Raw genomic sequence first — 15,517 nt, forward strand, 5'->3', positions numbered from 1 at the left:
TCTAGACAGAGGCCAGACATTTAAAAACCACAGCTTGGATCCTGCTGGATCTTTGCTCCCGAGTCTTCAATGGCTCCTCTCGGGGGCTGAAGGGAGTGGGGCACCTTCCACTTCGAAGGCTCCTGGTACGTGCCTCCAGCACCTCAGCCCAGTGGGGCCATCTGCCCTCCCTGTCCCTCTGTCCCTCCTGCAAACTGTCTCTCCCACGTCTACACCCATTGATGCCCCTCGGGCTAAGGGTTCCCAGGTCCCCCACCTTCATGGCACAGCCTCCCGTGGCACAGCGGCTTCCTGATTGCAGCAGGTGGGGAAGACCTACTGGCCGTGAGCCTGTCCAGGACCACTGCCCTCTGTGTCCCCTACAGCCTTCAGTATGGTCCGGCCCAGCCCTCCGTGGGGTAGAGTCGTGACTGCAGCCCTGCAGGCATGAGGACAGGGAGGGGGATGGCTCCTGGAGGGCAGAGCTGCAGGAAACTGTCCCTGAGGTCAGGGCAGGGGAGGGAAAAGCACAGGCTGGACACAGAGGGCCTGGTGAGGTCCAGGCAAGGCAGGGCCGAGTTTCAAGAGGGAAGTGGTCGGGGTCATATCCTACTGGAGGACTGGAGGGGATGGGGAGGAGGCAGCGTGCAGCTCAGGTGACCAGGACTGGGCCGCAGGGGGAGGCACCTCCCTTATTCTGGAAGGAGGTGGGGACCAGCAGTGCGTGGAGAAGGGGTGGGGGGAAGGGAATGGCACCGAAGGCAGAGGCTTGGGTGAAGGCAGGACAAGAAATGCGGGGTCGTCGCGGGGGGCGAGAGGACGCAGTATCAAGGCAGGTAAACGAGCCGCACTCGGCACCTCCGTGAGCCCGCCGCTCCCCACAGCCGCTGCCCATGCCCGGCCGGCGAACCCGAGGAGACCATCTGGCACCAGAGCGCAGGACGCAGACTACTCACACTGTCCACGGCCAGGATCTTGGCCCAGATGAACACCAGCAGGGGCCGCAGCTCTCTGGCTGAGCTCTGGAGCAGTTTCAGCACGTAGGGGAAAATGCCCACAGACAAGGCCTGCGGAGAGAAGAGAGTGTGAGCGCGCCAGCTCCCGGGCGGCCGAGCGGCACAGGCGGCAGACGGCACGGCTCGGGACACCGCGTGGCTCTGCCTTCAGCGTGTGTGGGAACGTGAGCCGAGGGGCCTCCTCTGGACCTGCTCATCGCTGCACGCCGAGACGCTGCAGTGTTTTTCCAGCCCTGCCTGGTCTAGAGCCCACAGTTCATCTTGTGAGGAACACAGGGCTTCCCACCTGGGATCCCCTGGCCTCACCCTCGGCCGGCCTTGTTTGCTCTTGGCGGCAAAGCAGAGGGCCCCTTAATTGTGATCCTCACACTTCAAATCACAACACTCCTGCCCCGTTGGCTCCAACCTTCACATCTACCCTTCAGATCGACCTTCAGAGAAGGACTTGAGCCTTGGGATAGGCCAGTTTGCTAGTTAAGACAGGGAGCAGCTGCGGGTGTCCCTGGGGCCCAGATTCTGGAGGTGCATCACTCCGGAGGGGGGGCCTCTCTGATCTCAGGGCGGTGAGACAGAAGGTGGCTATCTCACAAGGACAGCTGGGCAGAGCCCAGTCATGTCGGTCATCTCAGTACAGGTGCTCTGTCCTTATCTCCAATTTGTTGGAGTTCCGGAGATATGGCCAAGGGGTCCCCCTCCCCGATGGGTGGAGGGGTGTGACCCAGGCCAGAGGCCACTGGCGGGGCCTGTGTCCTTTTCTTTTGAAAGGCATGTTTAACGAGAGACAAGCATCCTGTCTCTGGTTCGAGGAACAAGCATCCTGTCTCTGGTTCGGGCAGGTGGGTCCTCCTGGAAGGCCCAACCCATACCTGTTGCAACACCTCGTCTGTCTAACACCTGTTACACTATCAAAATTTCCAATTAGCATAATCTTAGCTCTTTAAAAGGCCAAAATTCGCTTTTTGAAAGTTTACCGTATAGATAAAAATCTCTCTAAAATGTTATTACTACATGCTTCCCTGTCTTCTTAAAGAGCGTACGTGGTACACTGTGAGCCCTTCCACGATGACCGAGTGACACGGATTCGCACAAGTGGACACGCGCAGCCCACGCAGCTCGGGAGTCACACGAGACCCTCCCGGTGATCGACACGCTCTAAGTCATTTGCGGCCCAGACCCCCCAAGTGCGAACCGTCCAATGGTGGGTGAACGAGTCTTCCTAATTCTTAGGCCTTTCTTATCCTCCTTCAACCTTGGACGACCAATTCTCACTCTGTCGACATTATACAATGAAAAAACTTGAATATACACAAATGGAGCTACAATGATATGCTGCCCTCCCACGTGCTGGTCACTTGGGTTCAGTGACATGAACCCGACGGCAGGGCGCTGGCGTGCCCGCCCACGTGTCCTCCCGGAACACCTGCAGCACATCGTGCGGGCCACACACTTTCCTGTGTAAACACAGTCTTTACATCTGAAAAATACAGTCTCTTATAAAAGAACCACCACGTGCCATTACACCTAAAAAATGAAGTTACCCTTTAATAACAAAACACTCAGTTCATGTAAAATTTCTAACTGTTTCATGAATGTTAATTTTCGAACTTTGACTCCCAAGCGTTGATTTGCCCACAGAACCAAGACCGTCCACATACTGCAGCTGGGGCAGGGCTCTCGAACTTCCCACAACCTGTAGGTTCCCTATCGATACCACCTTTCCTGGTGATGTAGTTGCTGGAAAATGGGCCACTGTTTGATCTTACTTCCGTCAGTGTTTTCTGTTTTAGATGGCTGTTTCCACTCTTTTGCAGAACGAGTCAGCAGAAAGGTGCTTCCCGAGAGTGCTGAGCACCAGTGTAAAGTCGGCGCGTGGCTGTGTGCCCGCCACTCGGCCAACTCAGGGCACCCCGCTTCTTGGCTCAGGCTGGGGTGAGCAGGGGGCAACACTTTCTGTCTGCAGAGGTGAAGCCTCATGGCGGACGGGAACAGAGGGCAGAGCAAACCCTGGCACGCTGCAGGGACGGAGGCTGCATGGCGTGTGTTCCTCGAGGGCCCCGCGGGCTGGCCGGCCGACCCACCCCACACACAGTCCCCCTCGACGGCCGGTGACGGTCACTCCTGGGTTGTGAGGCACGTCCTCGGCCGCACCTGGGAGTCTTGTCGGCCCCGCCCTCCCCCAGGTCTGTGCAGGACTCACGTACCAGGCTCACCGCCCAGGGGCCCAGGTCCAGGAATCGTCCCAGCAAATCCAGGGCTCTCAGCCGGTGCACCTGGCTCAGCAGCACCTGAGGAAGAAGAATAAGGCGGCGTCACCGCAGAGCCGGGGCACCACGTGCCAGGCCACGGGGCCGGCCGAGCAAGCTCACACCTGCCCCTGGCTTCGCGCCCTCATGCACCTGCGGCAGGGGCTCCTTTCTCTGCAGTTCTGTTTTTCTCATTAACAGCTAAGATATGTGCCCTGTTGAAAGTATTAGAACAAATACTTTTTAGCTGCGTTTAACCTAGATGATGATGATCCATTATAGCACTTCTCCTCCCTTTCTTACACTAGAGCAAATACCGTGGTTTTGCGTCTGCATCACCCCGTGCACACCTCCGCAGCGTTCGCTTTTTCAACTCCTACCCAGTTGTTGCTATCATCAACCGTGCTGTGATACATGTCCTAACAGGCATCTTTCTGCACATTTACATGGTTTTTCCCCGGGACAAACCCAAGGGTCGGAGCTGTATACGCTTTTTATTACTGCATTATCCCTTAGTTGAACCAGCTTGACCCCCAGTGAGACGCAGGTGGGCGCTCTCTCCCTGGGTCTTTGTGGATCACAGGACACAGGATGAGCTTGCCGTGCGCGCTCTGGTGATGTGACCTTGGGCAAATTACTTGACTTCTCTGAACCTTAATTTCTTAATTCTAAGAAAGGACAACACAAAGCAGAACCCTGGAGGTTTAACAGATACCAGATTAAGAGCTCCTGGGCACCAGAAGCCCATGCCAATACAGCAGGTAAAAATAGCCCCTGAATCTGAATTACCTCAGCTGCAAGTGAGGCTGATTATCTTCCGTCACGGGGTAAGTGGCTATTTCTCTAGTAAACTGACCATGTGTGTCCTTACTTTCCTACTTAAAAGTTTGGCTTTTCCTTACTGACGTGAAAGAGTTCTGTATAAAGAGTGTCTTTTTCTCTTGTTTTCTTTGTTACGTCAGAGTTTTAGATTCCTTTTTTTTTTAAAAAGATTTATTTATTTATTTATTTGACAGAGACAGAGACAGCCAGCGAGAGAGGGAACACAAGCAGGGGGAGTGGGAGAGGAAGAAGCAGGCTCATAGCAGAGGAGCCTGATGTGGGGCTCGATCCCGTAATGCCGGGATCACGCCCTGAGCCGAAGGCAGATGCTTAACGACTGTGCCACCCAGGCGCCCCTAGATTTCTAATGGGGTCACTTACGTTGACTTCTACCCCTCATGGTCTTTACATTCGAGGCCACGGAGACCCCCAAAGGGATTCTTCTGTCTGCTGCTGCTCCCAGTCACCCAACGTGCATTCACGGGGCGCAACAGGGGACAGCGGGGAGCCCCCTCCCCCATCAATCAGCTGCAGAGACAGACAGCCACACTGCAACAATCCTGTGATGGTGGGCACAGCTGTGAATCACAAGAGCCCCCACCCTCCCCGGGGTGCAGCCAGATCCCAGAGGGGAGGAGAAAGCTTGGGGTGTCTGACGACGGGCCCCGGCTGGGGATTTCCTGAGAGGAGCAGCAGTGAGCTGTCCGATGTGGTTGCTGAGGGGATGGATTGGCTGGAGGCTGGATGGAGAGGGGAACGGGGTGGACGTGACCTCGACTGATGGGGAGGAAGAGACCCAAGACGGCCGGGGACATGCCCATGGAAGCTGTTGGCCGAGGGAGGAGGCAGGTCGGAGGAGGAGGCTCTGGAAGAGAAGATGTGGAATGAGGCCAGAGAAGGACAAGCAGACAGGCCAGAGAGGCGAGGGTAGGTGGCCATCATGGGGTGGCACCCCTGGGGGTGGGGGAGTGGGGTAGAGGGATTGGCGAGGGAGGGAAGGCTCCGCTGGTGTCACCTGCTCCAGCAGGTTGGTAGCAGGACTCGAGAAGACAACCCCTGGGTACAGGGTGTGGATAGTGTTGGGGTCGGTAGGAGGGCACAGAGCAGAGTGGGATGGAACGGGGGTGAGGAAATGGGGCAGCCAGGGCTCCTGTGAGGGGCAAACATGGGCTGGAGGGAGAGGCAGGGAGGGGTCCTGACAGCATCAGGTCCCGAGAAGGACAGGCAGCCCAGGGGCTGGGAAGGGCAGGAGGAGAAGCAGCCGCTGGACATGGCCCCTGGAATGCTGTCTCACCTCAGTCGGCCCCTGCTCCAGACCCACGTCCACATCTCTGCCTCCAGACGGGCGCGGGCATTTGGGGGATGTTGAGTTCCTGATTAGGAACAGGGGAGGTGATGGGGGACCTGATCCCTCTCCCACTGAACTCGTGGCTAGCACCTGCCACTGCTGCCTGAGATTGGGGTCAGCAGGGCACAGTCGGCGGGAAGGTGAGTCTGGGGCCGCGCAGGCCTGGCTTCCGTCCTGTCATTTCATGACAGTGCAGCTTGGAGCTTGTAACCTCTGGGGACCTCCGTGTCCTCAGCCAGAGGGGGCAGGTGATGACCTACGACTTGGGCTCATTTTCAAAGCTGAATGAGACAAGGTCCATGGAAGCACCTGGCGCGTGCCATCCACCTTGAGGGCGCGTCCTGGACGCTAACTGCATGGCATGGGCCTGCAGCGCAGGACACCGCCTCTTCCACAAGCCACTCATCGACTGTCTTTGCTCTAAGCAAACAAAGCTGTCCGCGTGAGCCGTGCCTGGAGCCTAGGCTGTGAGTGCAGCTGCGGTCTGTCAACAGACGGCGGCCGCGAACGCTGGCGAAGCCTGCGATCTGGTTCCCTTTGTTATCTAAAACACCAACCGTGTCTTCCAGGGTAAACATTAGAGCGATGTGCGGTGGAAGGACAGGCAGCACAGGCCGGGAGACCTGGCGGCCAGCGGTGCGAGGCCCCACCGTGGCGGCGTCCCGGCAAACCCGCAGCGAGCCGGGAGCCCCGCTCACAGCGACGGCCGTGACACGATCTGCTGCCCCTCTGCTGTCCGTGCTGATGACACGTGGCTCGGCCTCCGGCAAGGCGGGACTTTGTGCTGTGACGATTCATGTTTTATGGGAAAATGAACACCGTCAATAAAGAGTCCCGGGGAAAATGTCACGTGTTACAGCGTTTTTCGGATTCCTTCTGTTCGTTTATATTTAAATAACTGACAGCTAATGTAAATTAGAACTCATGTTAAAATAAGGACTGGCTTCTGTTTGTACTTTTTATTACTATCATTCCTGTTTGAGACGGGCCCGGGGTCTGCGGACACCAGAGACAACTGGTGAACGGAGCGTTTCCATCTGTGGAGGCCCGAACTACAGCTAAACTGCGGTGGCGCGAGCGCAGCTGTGGCCACAGCTCGTGAGTCTTGTGCACAGACGGCGCTCAGGCTCCCAGCCGAGGCTTCTCGGAGGGGCCGCGTCTTACGAAAGCAGATTCTCCAGCCCCAGCCCTGGCGGACCGTGGGGGACCCTGCGGGCCGGGAGCCTGCTGACCAGCTTCCGGAGCCAACGATGTATATAATACGTGTAACAATGACACCCCGTTACTTTCCTGCTGTCACCTGAGAACGACCCTCGCTTTCAGACCAAAAATTCTGTCTGTAAATAAAAGGAGATAGTGAAAGCAAACAGGGCTTCCCGACAAAGTGCCCGGACTGACTCTCGAGGTCCGAGGTACTAACACTGTCCTGCGAAACCCCTCCTCTCTCCCTCCGACAACATGTGGGTCCTTCCCTCCCGGTCTGGGGCTTCTTTGCCCCCCGGCCACCCGAGGGAGGGCAGACAGCAATGTCACGTCCACTGCGAGACTGAGAGCACCGCCCTGCAGTGCTGCGGGCATCGAGAGACTTCCTTCCTACTCCTGTTTATTCTTCTGAAAGGCAAGAAAAGACCCTGGGGCTGGTCAGGGAAGTTACTTCCAAGCTTACACTCACAGGAGGGACTGCAAATCAGCTGGCCTGAGAAGACATTTCGTTTGACCCTGAAGGTCATCTGCTAAAGCCTCTGAGTCTTCAGGCACAGAAAATTCTCTCCGGCTCGTGGGAAAAGTAGCAGGAATTGGAAAAGCCACAAAGTCTGCTTTAAAATTCTCCTTTCCTTAAGCAATACTTTCTGACTTGCCAAGGCCCTGGAGGATAATTTCTGGGTAACGGGGTCCAGGCTTTGGCAAAAATAAACTTTAAGAGAAAGCAGAGTGAAGTTAACTGAATTAATGAGAAAGAGGCCGACCCCGTGGGTTACAGCACATGAAGCTGGTGCTCGTCCACACCCGGCCTTCCCTGCTTGTTAAGTAAAGGTTCCCGCATTGATCCAGGCTGGGCACAGCCCAGGAGACAGCCCGCCGGGATGACGAAGAGCCCGCTGCTTACGGCTGTTTGAGAGATCACACGCACAGCATCTCCCCTCTGTTCTCTCAGAACCCTGTCCCTCACTTCGGCATCAGGAAGTTGGCTCTATTAGGGACTCTCTTTCCCCGAGGGAGTGTGGATTGTAAATGGAACATTAAAAAGAAACACCGATAGCAGGCCACGGACAGCAGGACTGTTTGCCAGACCCCGAAGACCTGATTCCGCGAGCGCGGCATCGCACCCACGCTTTGGAAAGGACAGATATCACTCGGTCACACCGTTGAAATCACAGGAAGGTCAGCGGGACCCTCACAAGTGAACATGCTGGTGACCCAGAAGGAGCGATGTGCCCAGCACGTCCCACCTGCACCACAACGTCCCTGCAAATCTGCCCGTTCACCCCTGGCCACCGCGTGCACGCGCTGAGGGAGGGCGCACCGGCGGCTGCCACGCGGTCAGCTGTGTTTCGTCCTTATTACCGATTCTCTTTCTTTTTATTTGTTTTCGCTTCAAAAATGTGTTTGTTTACAGCTCGCCCTCCGAACTCGGGATAGCCCTAAACTACTCTGGAAGCTAACAATCTCTATGCTCTATATGCAACCTCAGTCGTGGTACACAAGACACGTCCGGGGAGATGCTGCAGCCGTGGCTACTCCACCCCCCCCCCCCCCGGTCATCTCTGCGGCATGTCTACCACATTTCCAGCACCCGTCCTCCCCAGCCTCCTTCGCCGTCTGAGGGTCCTGGCACACTCGCCTGAGCCAGGTGAAACCTCCGGTTCTGTGGCCAGCGAATGGACCCAGAGGCAGTCGAACCTGCCTTTCCCACAAACACACCTTCGCTGACACAAAAGTTCCGTGACAGCTTTCTCATCTCCCCACCTGTGAGGAACGCTGGTACTCCGCCATCCCACCCCATCTGATCTCATTAGCCAAATAAATTAGCTGAGCGAGACCCACAACACTGAGCTTCCCACCCACTAGCGGGGCCCAGTCTTCGTGTGAGCACTGACACGGCCACGTGATGGGCTGGCATGTGCTCTCCATGGAAGGGAAGGCAGGGCTTCGGGTCCCGCCTGCCTGCCACCCAGTCAATCACCCGTAGTCCTCGGACGCCTGGCGAGGAGCCACGAGGGCCGTCTGCGATGTGCTCATTGCTCCTGTCCCTTTCCTCCCGGGGGGATTTGCAGCTCATGTCCTTCCAAACAGAAGGGCCCGATGCCACGGAGCACATTTGCTGCAGCGTTCCGTGGGTCCCCCAGAAAGGGCAGCTGACTACAACCCAAATTAGTATTTATGAGAGCGGGGAAGGGAAATCTGACGTCTCTAGGAAAGCCCTTCTGGAATAAGTCTGCGGTGGGACCCAGTGACTTCTGAGGGATCTGATGTCTCCCGAGAGCCACCTGGCTGAGGACAAAGCCACGGCGTCACACACCTGCAGACACGTCCCTGGCTCCAGCTCCTTCCCTGGAACGTGCTCAGCCAACCCTGCCGATTGGAAGAAACTCACCTGCAGAACAATGGGAAGTTGCTCGGGTGGGTTCCTGTTCTCCACGCCCATCGTGAGCCACACCTGGAATGCGGTCAGCTGCTCAGCAAAGAACGGACTGTGCTGTGGGACAGGAAGGGGGCGTTAGTTAGGGACCCCCGTTCCTTCTCAGCTCTGCCCTGACGCACCCACCCCTCTTCAGTGCAGCCCCCACGTCTACCCGAGGCCGCGACGGTCCAGGTGAGGGAGGTCAGGATGGGGCCGCAGCAGGGGAGCCGGCCAGGGTGACAAGGGCAGAGCAGGGGGCGTGTGGAGCAGACTGCACAGGGGCAGCACGACATGATCGAGGCCCAAGACAGCTCTGGGGCGGGGCCCCAGGAAGGGGGTTCCCTGGGCTGAGTTGGGAAAAGAACGGAGAGACGAGTGTTTCAGGGAGAATGTGGGGAATCCTGCCTTGGGCGTGTTGAGTTTGAGAAGCCTACTGGACACCCTGTGGGCACTGGGCTGAGCCCACAGGGCAGGACAGACGTCTGCACGGGAGGCGCAAACTCAGAGAGAAGTGAGGAGGAACGGGGGCCTGGGCTGAGCCCGGAGGCCAAGGGTGGGAAGTGGGGAAGGAGCAAGGGGTGGCGGGCAGGCGGGACAGAGCCTGGTTCTGCCGTGACCCGCTGAGCAGCGCGGAGGCGCTGGAGACGGAGGCGCAGCCTCGGGCACAGTGGAGTGCACTCAGGGTGAAAGGGAAGGTGATCTGGAGACTCCAGTGTAGACGGTCTGTGAAGGGACCTGGCTGCAAAGGGGAAGGACAGAAGTGGAGTGGGCTGGAGGGGACAGGGGCCACCTGGCCGGGAACTCTGGCTTAACGGTGGGAGGGTGAGGGCGCGTCTGTACGCGGATGAAGCGGTACCGGCAGGGTGGCTGCCGCAACGCGAGCTGGGGCGGGCTCTCCGGGGGGCAGGGGACAGGGAGGCAGACGGGCCCGGATGCAGGGATGAGGGCAGACATGGCGAGGCTTGCAGGGGTCTCTCCATCACTTCTATTTCTCAGTGAGATGGGAAGGGAGGAGGCAGTCGAGCAGAAAGCATGGGAAGAAACTCTGTGGTGACCTCAGCAGGGTCACAGGGGTTCCGAGTCCTGCCTGTGTGCAGGTCCAGGTGGACAGGACAGGCATAGAGTCACCCAGAGTTGTGATTTACTCAGGGGCCCTGGAGTGGGGGGCAAGGCAGCAGAGGGTCCGTGAGGATGCCCTGGGGTCAGTGGAGGGAGGGGCCAGCAGGTGGCAGGGCTGCCAGACCACACACTGAGGTCACAGTCAGAGTGATGGTGGGGGGGACAAGCTGCACAGACAGCAGTGGGGGCGTGGAGGTGGTCTGTCCTTACTGGCCTGGCAGAGGGGATGCCTTTACCCACAGTGACAGGGACTGGGTAAAGCACATAAGGAGTCTTGGCTCAGGCCAGGGGGCAGGGGAGGACCTGGCCATGGGAAGGTGCGGGAACCGAGAAGCTGGGCAGCAGCAGGATGGCTGGGTTTTTCACTCAGACACAATCATTTTCACCTAACACACAGTTCTGCTGTCCCGAGCCCCAAACAAAAATCCCAAGTTATAACTCTCTTCCTCCCATCCCCATCCTCCCTGCCCCATCTTCTCTGTTTTCTCCAAGGGGGAGAGTGGGCTGCATTTCAGAGGTGTGTCTGTGTGTAAGGAAGGGGAGCGGGAAGGTGGAAATGTGCCTGTGGCCCTGGGTTCTGGTGAGTGTGAACCTGTGTGGACACATGTCCATGGAGGACCCTGGTGGTCAGAGCCACAGTGCTCCCTTAGAAAAGTCTGTCACGTGAGAAGCCAGCAGAGAACACATGCCACCCAGGAATCCGTGTTCCTGCTAAGTCAGCTTGCACCACGTGAACCAAATCTGGAGGACAACTTGTGAATTGGGATGGAGCCCCAGACTGTCTTTCCTGTTTCTAAGTGTGAATTATTCATTGATTGATTAAAAACAGCAGCCTCGTTAAGCTCTCCCTCCCCACACATGGGAGACCTCTGGTCCCCGAGGGCAGCTCAGGTAATTCACGTCATTCCAGCTCTTTTCCCTTCCTTCCAAGTTAGTTTTTGAATTATGGACGTTCGCATGTTGCTAATTGCTGGAAAAACCGTTCCACGCAGAAAGGAGGACAAGCATTCCTCACCTCTTCACCCAAAACTGTCAAAGGGAAAGCCTCTGCCATCAAAACACGCAGTGAGGCTTGCCGTGCTCCCTACAGTGTGGGGAAGCGGACAGATAGGGCAGCCTCCCAGCACAGGCGGGGCTCAGCGTTTTAGATAACGCTCCACAGAACACCCTGAGAGCTGCCCCAAGTGCATCTAACAATGACACAGAGCCGGGGTTTTGGGCCAGACCTCCAAGACTACCTCCATCTCGTCAGAGCTGCTGTGCAGATTTCGGGGAAATAGGAGCTCAGGAGGGGTGTTCTGGAGGACAGCTCACACAGGCCTGGGCGGAGGCTCTGAGTCATGGGGCTGCATATCTAGGACCTCCCAGGACAATTCTGAGGCCAGGCGGGCTGCTCTGCGGTCAGCCCATGGGTCAGATGGCCCAGGGGCCTGCAAACAGGTGCAAGGGGAAAGGACAGAAAGCGGGAGGGGCAGATGGGCACAAAGAGCCATGCTTGACCACTGGGGGACCCAGAAAGCCTTTTGCTGTTGTTGTTGTGAGAAAGGAAGTGGTTAATCTCAACACCCTTCCTCTTCTTCCTGCTTGTCACCCCCGGCCCACATATACCTACACTGGCTGGTGCCGTCCTGACCATGCAGTGACCTACTCGCTCCTCAGGACGACCTCACCACTTAGAGGAGACAAAAGAAAACCGCAGTGGCCAGGAGCGTTCGGATTCCAGCACCCCTGTCAGAGCTCAGTCTGCAGAAGGGCTCTCTTTAAGCCCCTCAAGAAAGTCCATTATCCACGTTTCCCACTGCGTGCAATGCTCCTCCCCCTCCTATGTCAGCAAATGCCGGTTCTCATCAGGCTCCTTTCCATTGTTGACTAAAATCTGTCTTCCCAACTACTGACTTTGGAAGAGTGACATACATGCTGGGCTTTGTTCTGGGGTATCTGACAGTGAGGTTTTAAGATGAAGCCAGTAATTTATAGGAAAATTATTAGAACAAAGTAGTGAATCTAGTAAAGCTGCTGCACAAATCACCTATAAGCCCTACGTATACAAAGAAAACAGTAAATGGCATTTACGACGATACCATTTGCAGTCATGTTGACGGACGGGAAGACTCAACATTGTAGAGACGCCCCCAAGTCCACCTACGGAGCTGCGTAATCCCTATCAAAAGTGCTTTCATAATCAAGCGTGCTCAGTACCTGTGCGAGGACAAAGTGACCCACGGGGCAGAGCACAGAACCCAGAAGCAGCCCCACCAAGATGGTCGCCTGATTCGATGTAAATAGCACTGGATGAACTGAACATCTACGTGTGGAAGAGCGTATCTTGAGCCCTACCGACACTGTCCATATGAGTAAATCCCAGATGGGCTGCAGGTCTAAGGGTAAAAGTGAAACAATCCAGCTTTCAGAAGAAAAAGAGGAGAACACCTTCTCAGGGATGTTCATCTTAACAGGGTACCAAAAGTCTTAAGTATGAGAAAAAAAAACTGGCAAACTGGATTATGTTAAAACAAGAAACTTCTGTTCAAGGAAAAAAAAAACACTGAAAAAGTGAAAATAAAGTCCAGAGTAAAAAAAAAAAAAATCACAATGAGTGACAAAGGATTGTATTCAGAAGATATATACAATCACTACAAATCAATAGGAAACACATAACATAAAAGAAAAATCAAAAGACTTGATCAGGCAGCTCACAAAAGAGGATATGCAAATGGCCAATGAGAATACAAAACAGTGCTCAACACTATTGACCACCAGGAAGATATAAGGTAAAATCTCAGTGAAATGCCTCTTCACACTGAACCAGAATAGCCAAATAAGGGGGAAAAGGGTAGAACATACCAAGTAGGAATGAGGATACCGGGCGACTAAAACACTCGTGCGCTGTGGGTAGGAGTGAACACTGATTCGGTCACTTTGGCAAACTGCCTGGCAGCTTCTACTAACACTGACCACGTGCCTGCCTGGTGACCAGAAACTTCACTCCCAGGGTGCACCCCTGACATAGGTGCACCAAAGGCAAGTAAGAAATTAGCAGCACCCACGCTAGGCTGGGGCCAGGCTGCAGCAAGGGGGGCATACACCCCAGGAACAAAATTTAAGGGGGCACCAAAAAAACCCAGTAAGTGAGATTTAAAAATACTTTAATGCAATATTAAAAAAATAAAGCAAAAATCCATAATGAACAAAATATCAAAATTTCAAGTAAAGACAGCCTCAGAATTACTGATTTCTCCTTGGCCTCAGGCTCCAATGACTTGGCCTGGGCCTGGCCGGTACTGTTTGTGGGGACTGCAACCTGGAAACTCAAAATGCTACTGGCCAGGGGAGGGGCACGTGAGCTCTGGAGAACCCCACACTGGGATAAGAGCTGCGCCCACGGGAGCAGACGTAATGCTGGGTGAAAGCAGTCAGACACAAAGGCTACCTCCTGCAGGATTCTGTGTATCCAAGTGCACAAAACCAGGCAAGAAAGTAGTGGCCCTTGGGGAAAGCAGAGAGAAGGGAGCAGGAAGGGGCTTCTGTGGGCTTCTAACGTGTAGCCGCTTGATTCGGGTCCTGGTCGCTCGAGTGGGTTCATCTCATAAAAACTCCTCAAGCCACACATTCATGGCGTGCAATTTTCTCTACGTACGTTCTGCTCCCAAAGAAGTGAAAACAAAATAAAAAAGCCAGCATGTGGTCTACATTGGTTACCCCTCCCTGCCACAATTTGGGGAAATGATTCCCACATGCAGAATACGGATTCCAGCAGATTAGAAATGAGGTATTGAGATCCTTGGAAACATACCTGGCACTGAAGCAGAAGGGTAATGATACAGACACTGTGTTATCTTACACGCAAGTATATAGTTCTGATCCCCTAAGGGTATAAAGTAAAACCATACACCATACAAAAAGCCGAAAGCGTATTAGGGTTTCCGAACACGTGCTTGTGGCCCTGGCCTCCTCTGGCGAGCTGAGGCACTGGGGAGGGCTACCCAGCTGCGGTGGAGGGGAGGCCAGGGCTGTCCCCACGGAGTCCTGTGACTATGCTCGAGCCCGGTCCCTGCCCAGAGCTTGGGTCCAATGGGAAGGGGACCCTCGGCTGACGCCAAGCACACTGGTGAGAGCCGAGGGAAGGCTCTGCCAGCCTCCTCTTCAGGGTTTAAAATGCAAGGCAGTCTGTGATGTAACTTGTGAGTGTGTTAAAAAAAAAAGGCAGCTGGAGAGAGGAATGGATACGCTCCAGCAAGCGCGGCCGATGCTGGTGGCAGGACTGAGCGGTGGGCACACAGGTGCTCACTGTACAATCCTCTCAACGGCGCTGTAGGTTTGCAAGTTTTCATAATAAAATGTGAAAAACGTCAAGTAACAAAGGAGGAGGAAATAGGACATAAGAGAGGGAGGCCTCTTAGCTCATCACCCCCACCAGGGGCATTGAGTTCATCTGAGGAGTTACGGGGACACACACACACCACACAGATATGCACGCACACACGTGCACCCACACGAGCACACACGTACACAGACATCCCACACTGGTGTGAAGTACGCACACACTTCACACGTGCACATGCGTACAGGTACCCCACACGCCCCATGCCTGACCTGAGCACTCAGCCTGTATGAACTCCTTCAGTCTTCCTGTGCCCCTTCAACTGCATACCACCCTGATTCCCCTGTAGAAGAGGAAACTAGGACACAGGGGAGCGAGCGTGCCACTGTAGTCTTGGGTGGGGTCAGAGACGAAGGTGTGGGTAGGGAAGGCCAGTGGCTCTGACCCTCCAGCTCCACCCTTCATGGCCTCGACCACCCACTTTGCTCTGCTGCCCCGGCTCTCCCAGACCTGGAAGGTTCCCTGATCCTTGAGGGTCAGAGGGCACATGTGCACAGACATGAGTGACCCTCCTCCCTCCTCAGGGCTCTCCAGGGAGGGGCTGGGTCTGGTGCACACACACTCAGACTCGATACATGAATCCTGAATGAAAACCCGGAGGCCGTGCAGCAGACAAGGGGCTGTGCGACCCCTGGTGAGTCAGTCCCCTGGGCGGCCTGGGGACCAGATGTTCCCTCAGGGCTGAGCTTTACACCCTCAGGTTCCAGTCAGGAGTCTCAGGGAAACCATAATCCATTCTGGTTAAAAGGCAGAGCCTAGAACACGGGGTCAGGGAGCATGCATTAAGAAAAGCAGATTGACAAGAACATCATTCTAAGAGAAGACATTTCTTGAGAGCTCGCTGTTTCAAAATCTTTAACCCCTGGTTGATACAATCTTTCAAACTTCCGCTAACGGCACCTTCTCCCAGGCGGGCGAAAGAAATCTGACAACCCAGCGCTCCGGGCGCCACACCTGCGCTGGGGGCTCTGCAGACCACGTGCCCAG

General features: G+C 55.6%; 1 protein-coding gene across 3 annotated transcripts in view; it reads right to left on the reverse strand.

The window, feature by feature from the left end:
- RPTOR (regulatory associated protein of MTOR complex 1) overlaps positions 1–15,517 on the reverse strand; it is a 317,986-nt gene that overhangs the window by 76,808 nt on the left and 225,661 nt on the right. For all 3 annotated transcript variants that reach the window (XM_045813984.2, XM_045813983.2, XM_045813988.2), the window contains 3 exons: positions 9,004–9,105; positions 3,197–3,280; positions 936–1,046 (listed from right to left, as the gene is read on the reverse strand). In XM_045813984.2, coding sequence (XP_045669940.1) covers positions 936–1,046; positions 3,197–3,280; positions 9,004–9,105 — 297 coding nt within the window. The remainder of the gene's footprint in view (positions 1–935; positions 1,047–3,196; positions 3,281–9,003; positions 9,106–15,517) is intronic.

This window comes from Ursus americanus, chromosome 23 (assembly GCF_024610735.1).
Source record: "Ursus americanus isolate L20-20 chromosome 23, mUrsAme1.1.p, whole genome shotgun sequence".
NCBI lineage: Eukaryota > Metazoa > Chordata > Mammalia > Carnivora > Ursidae > Ursus > Ursus americanus.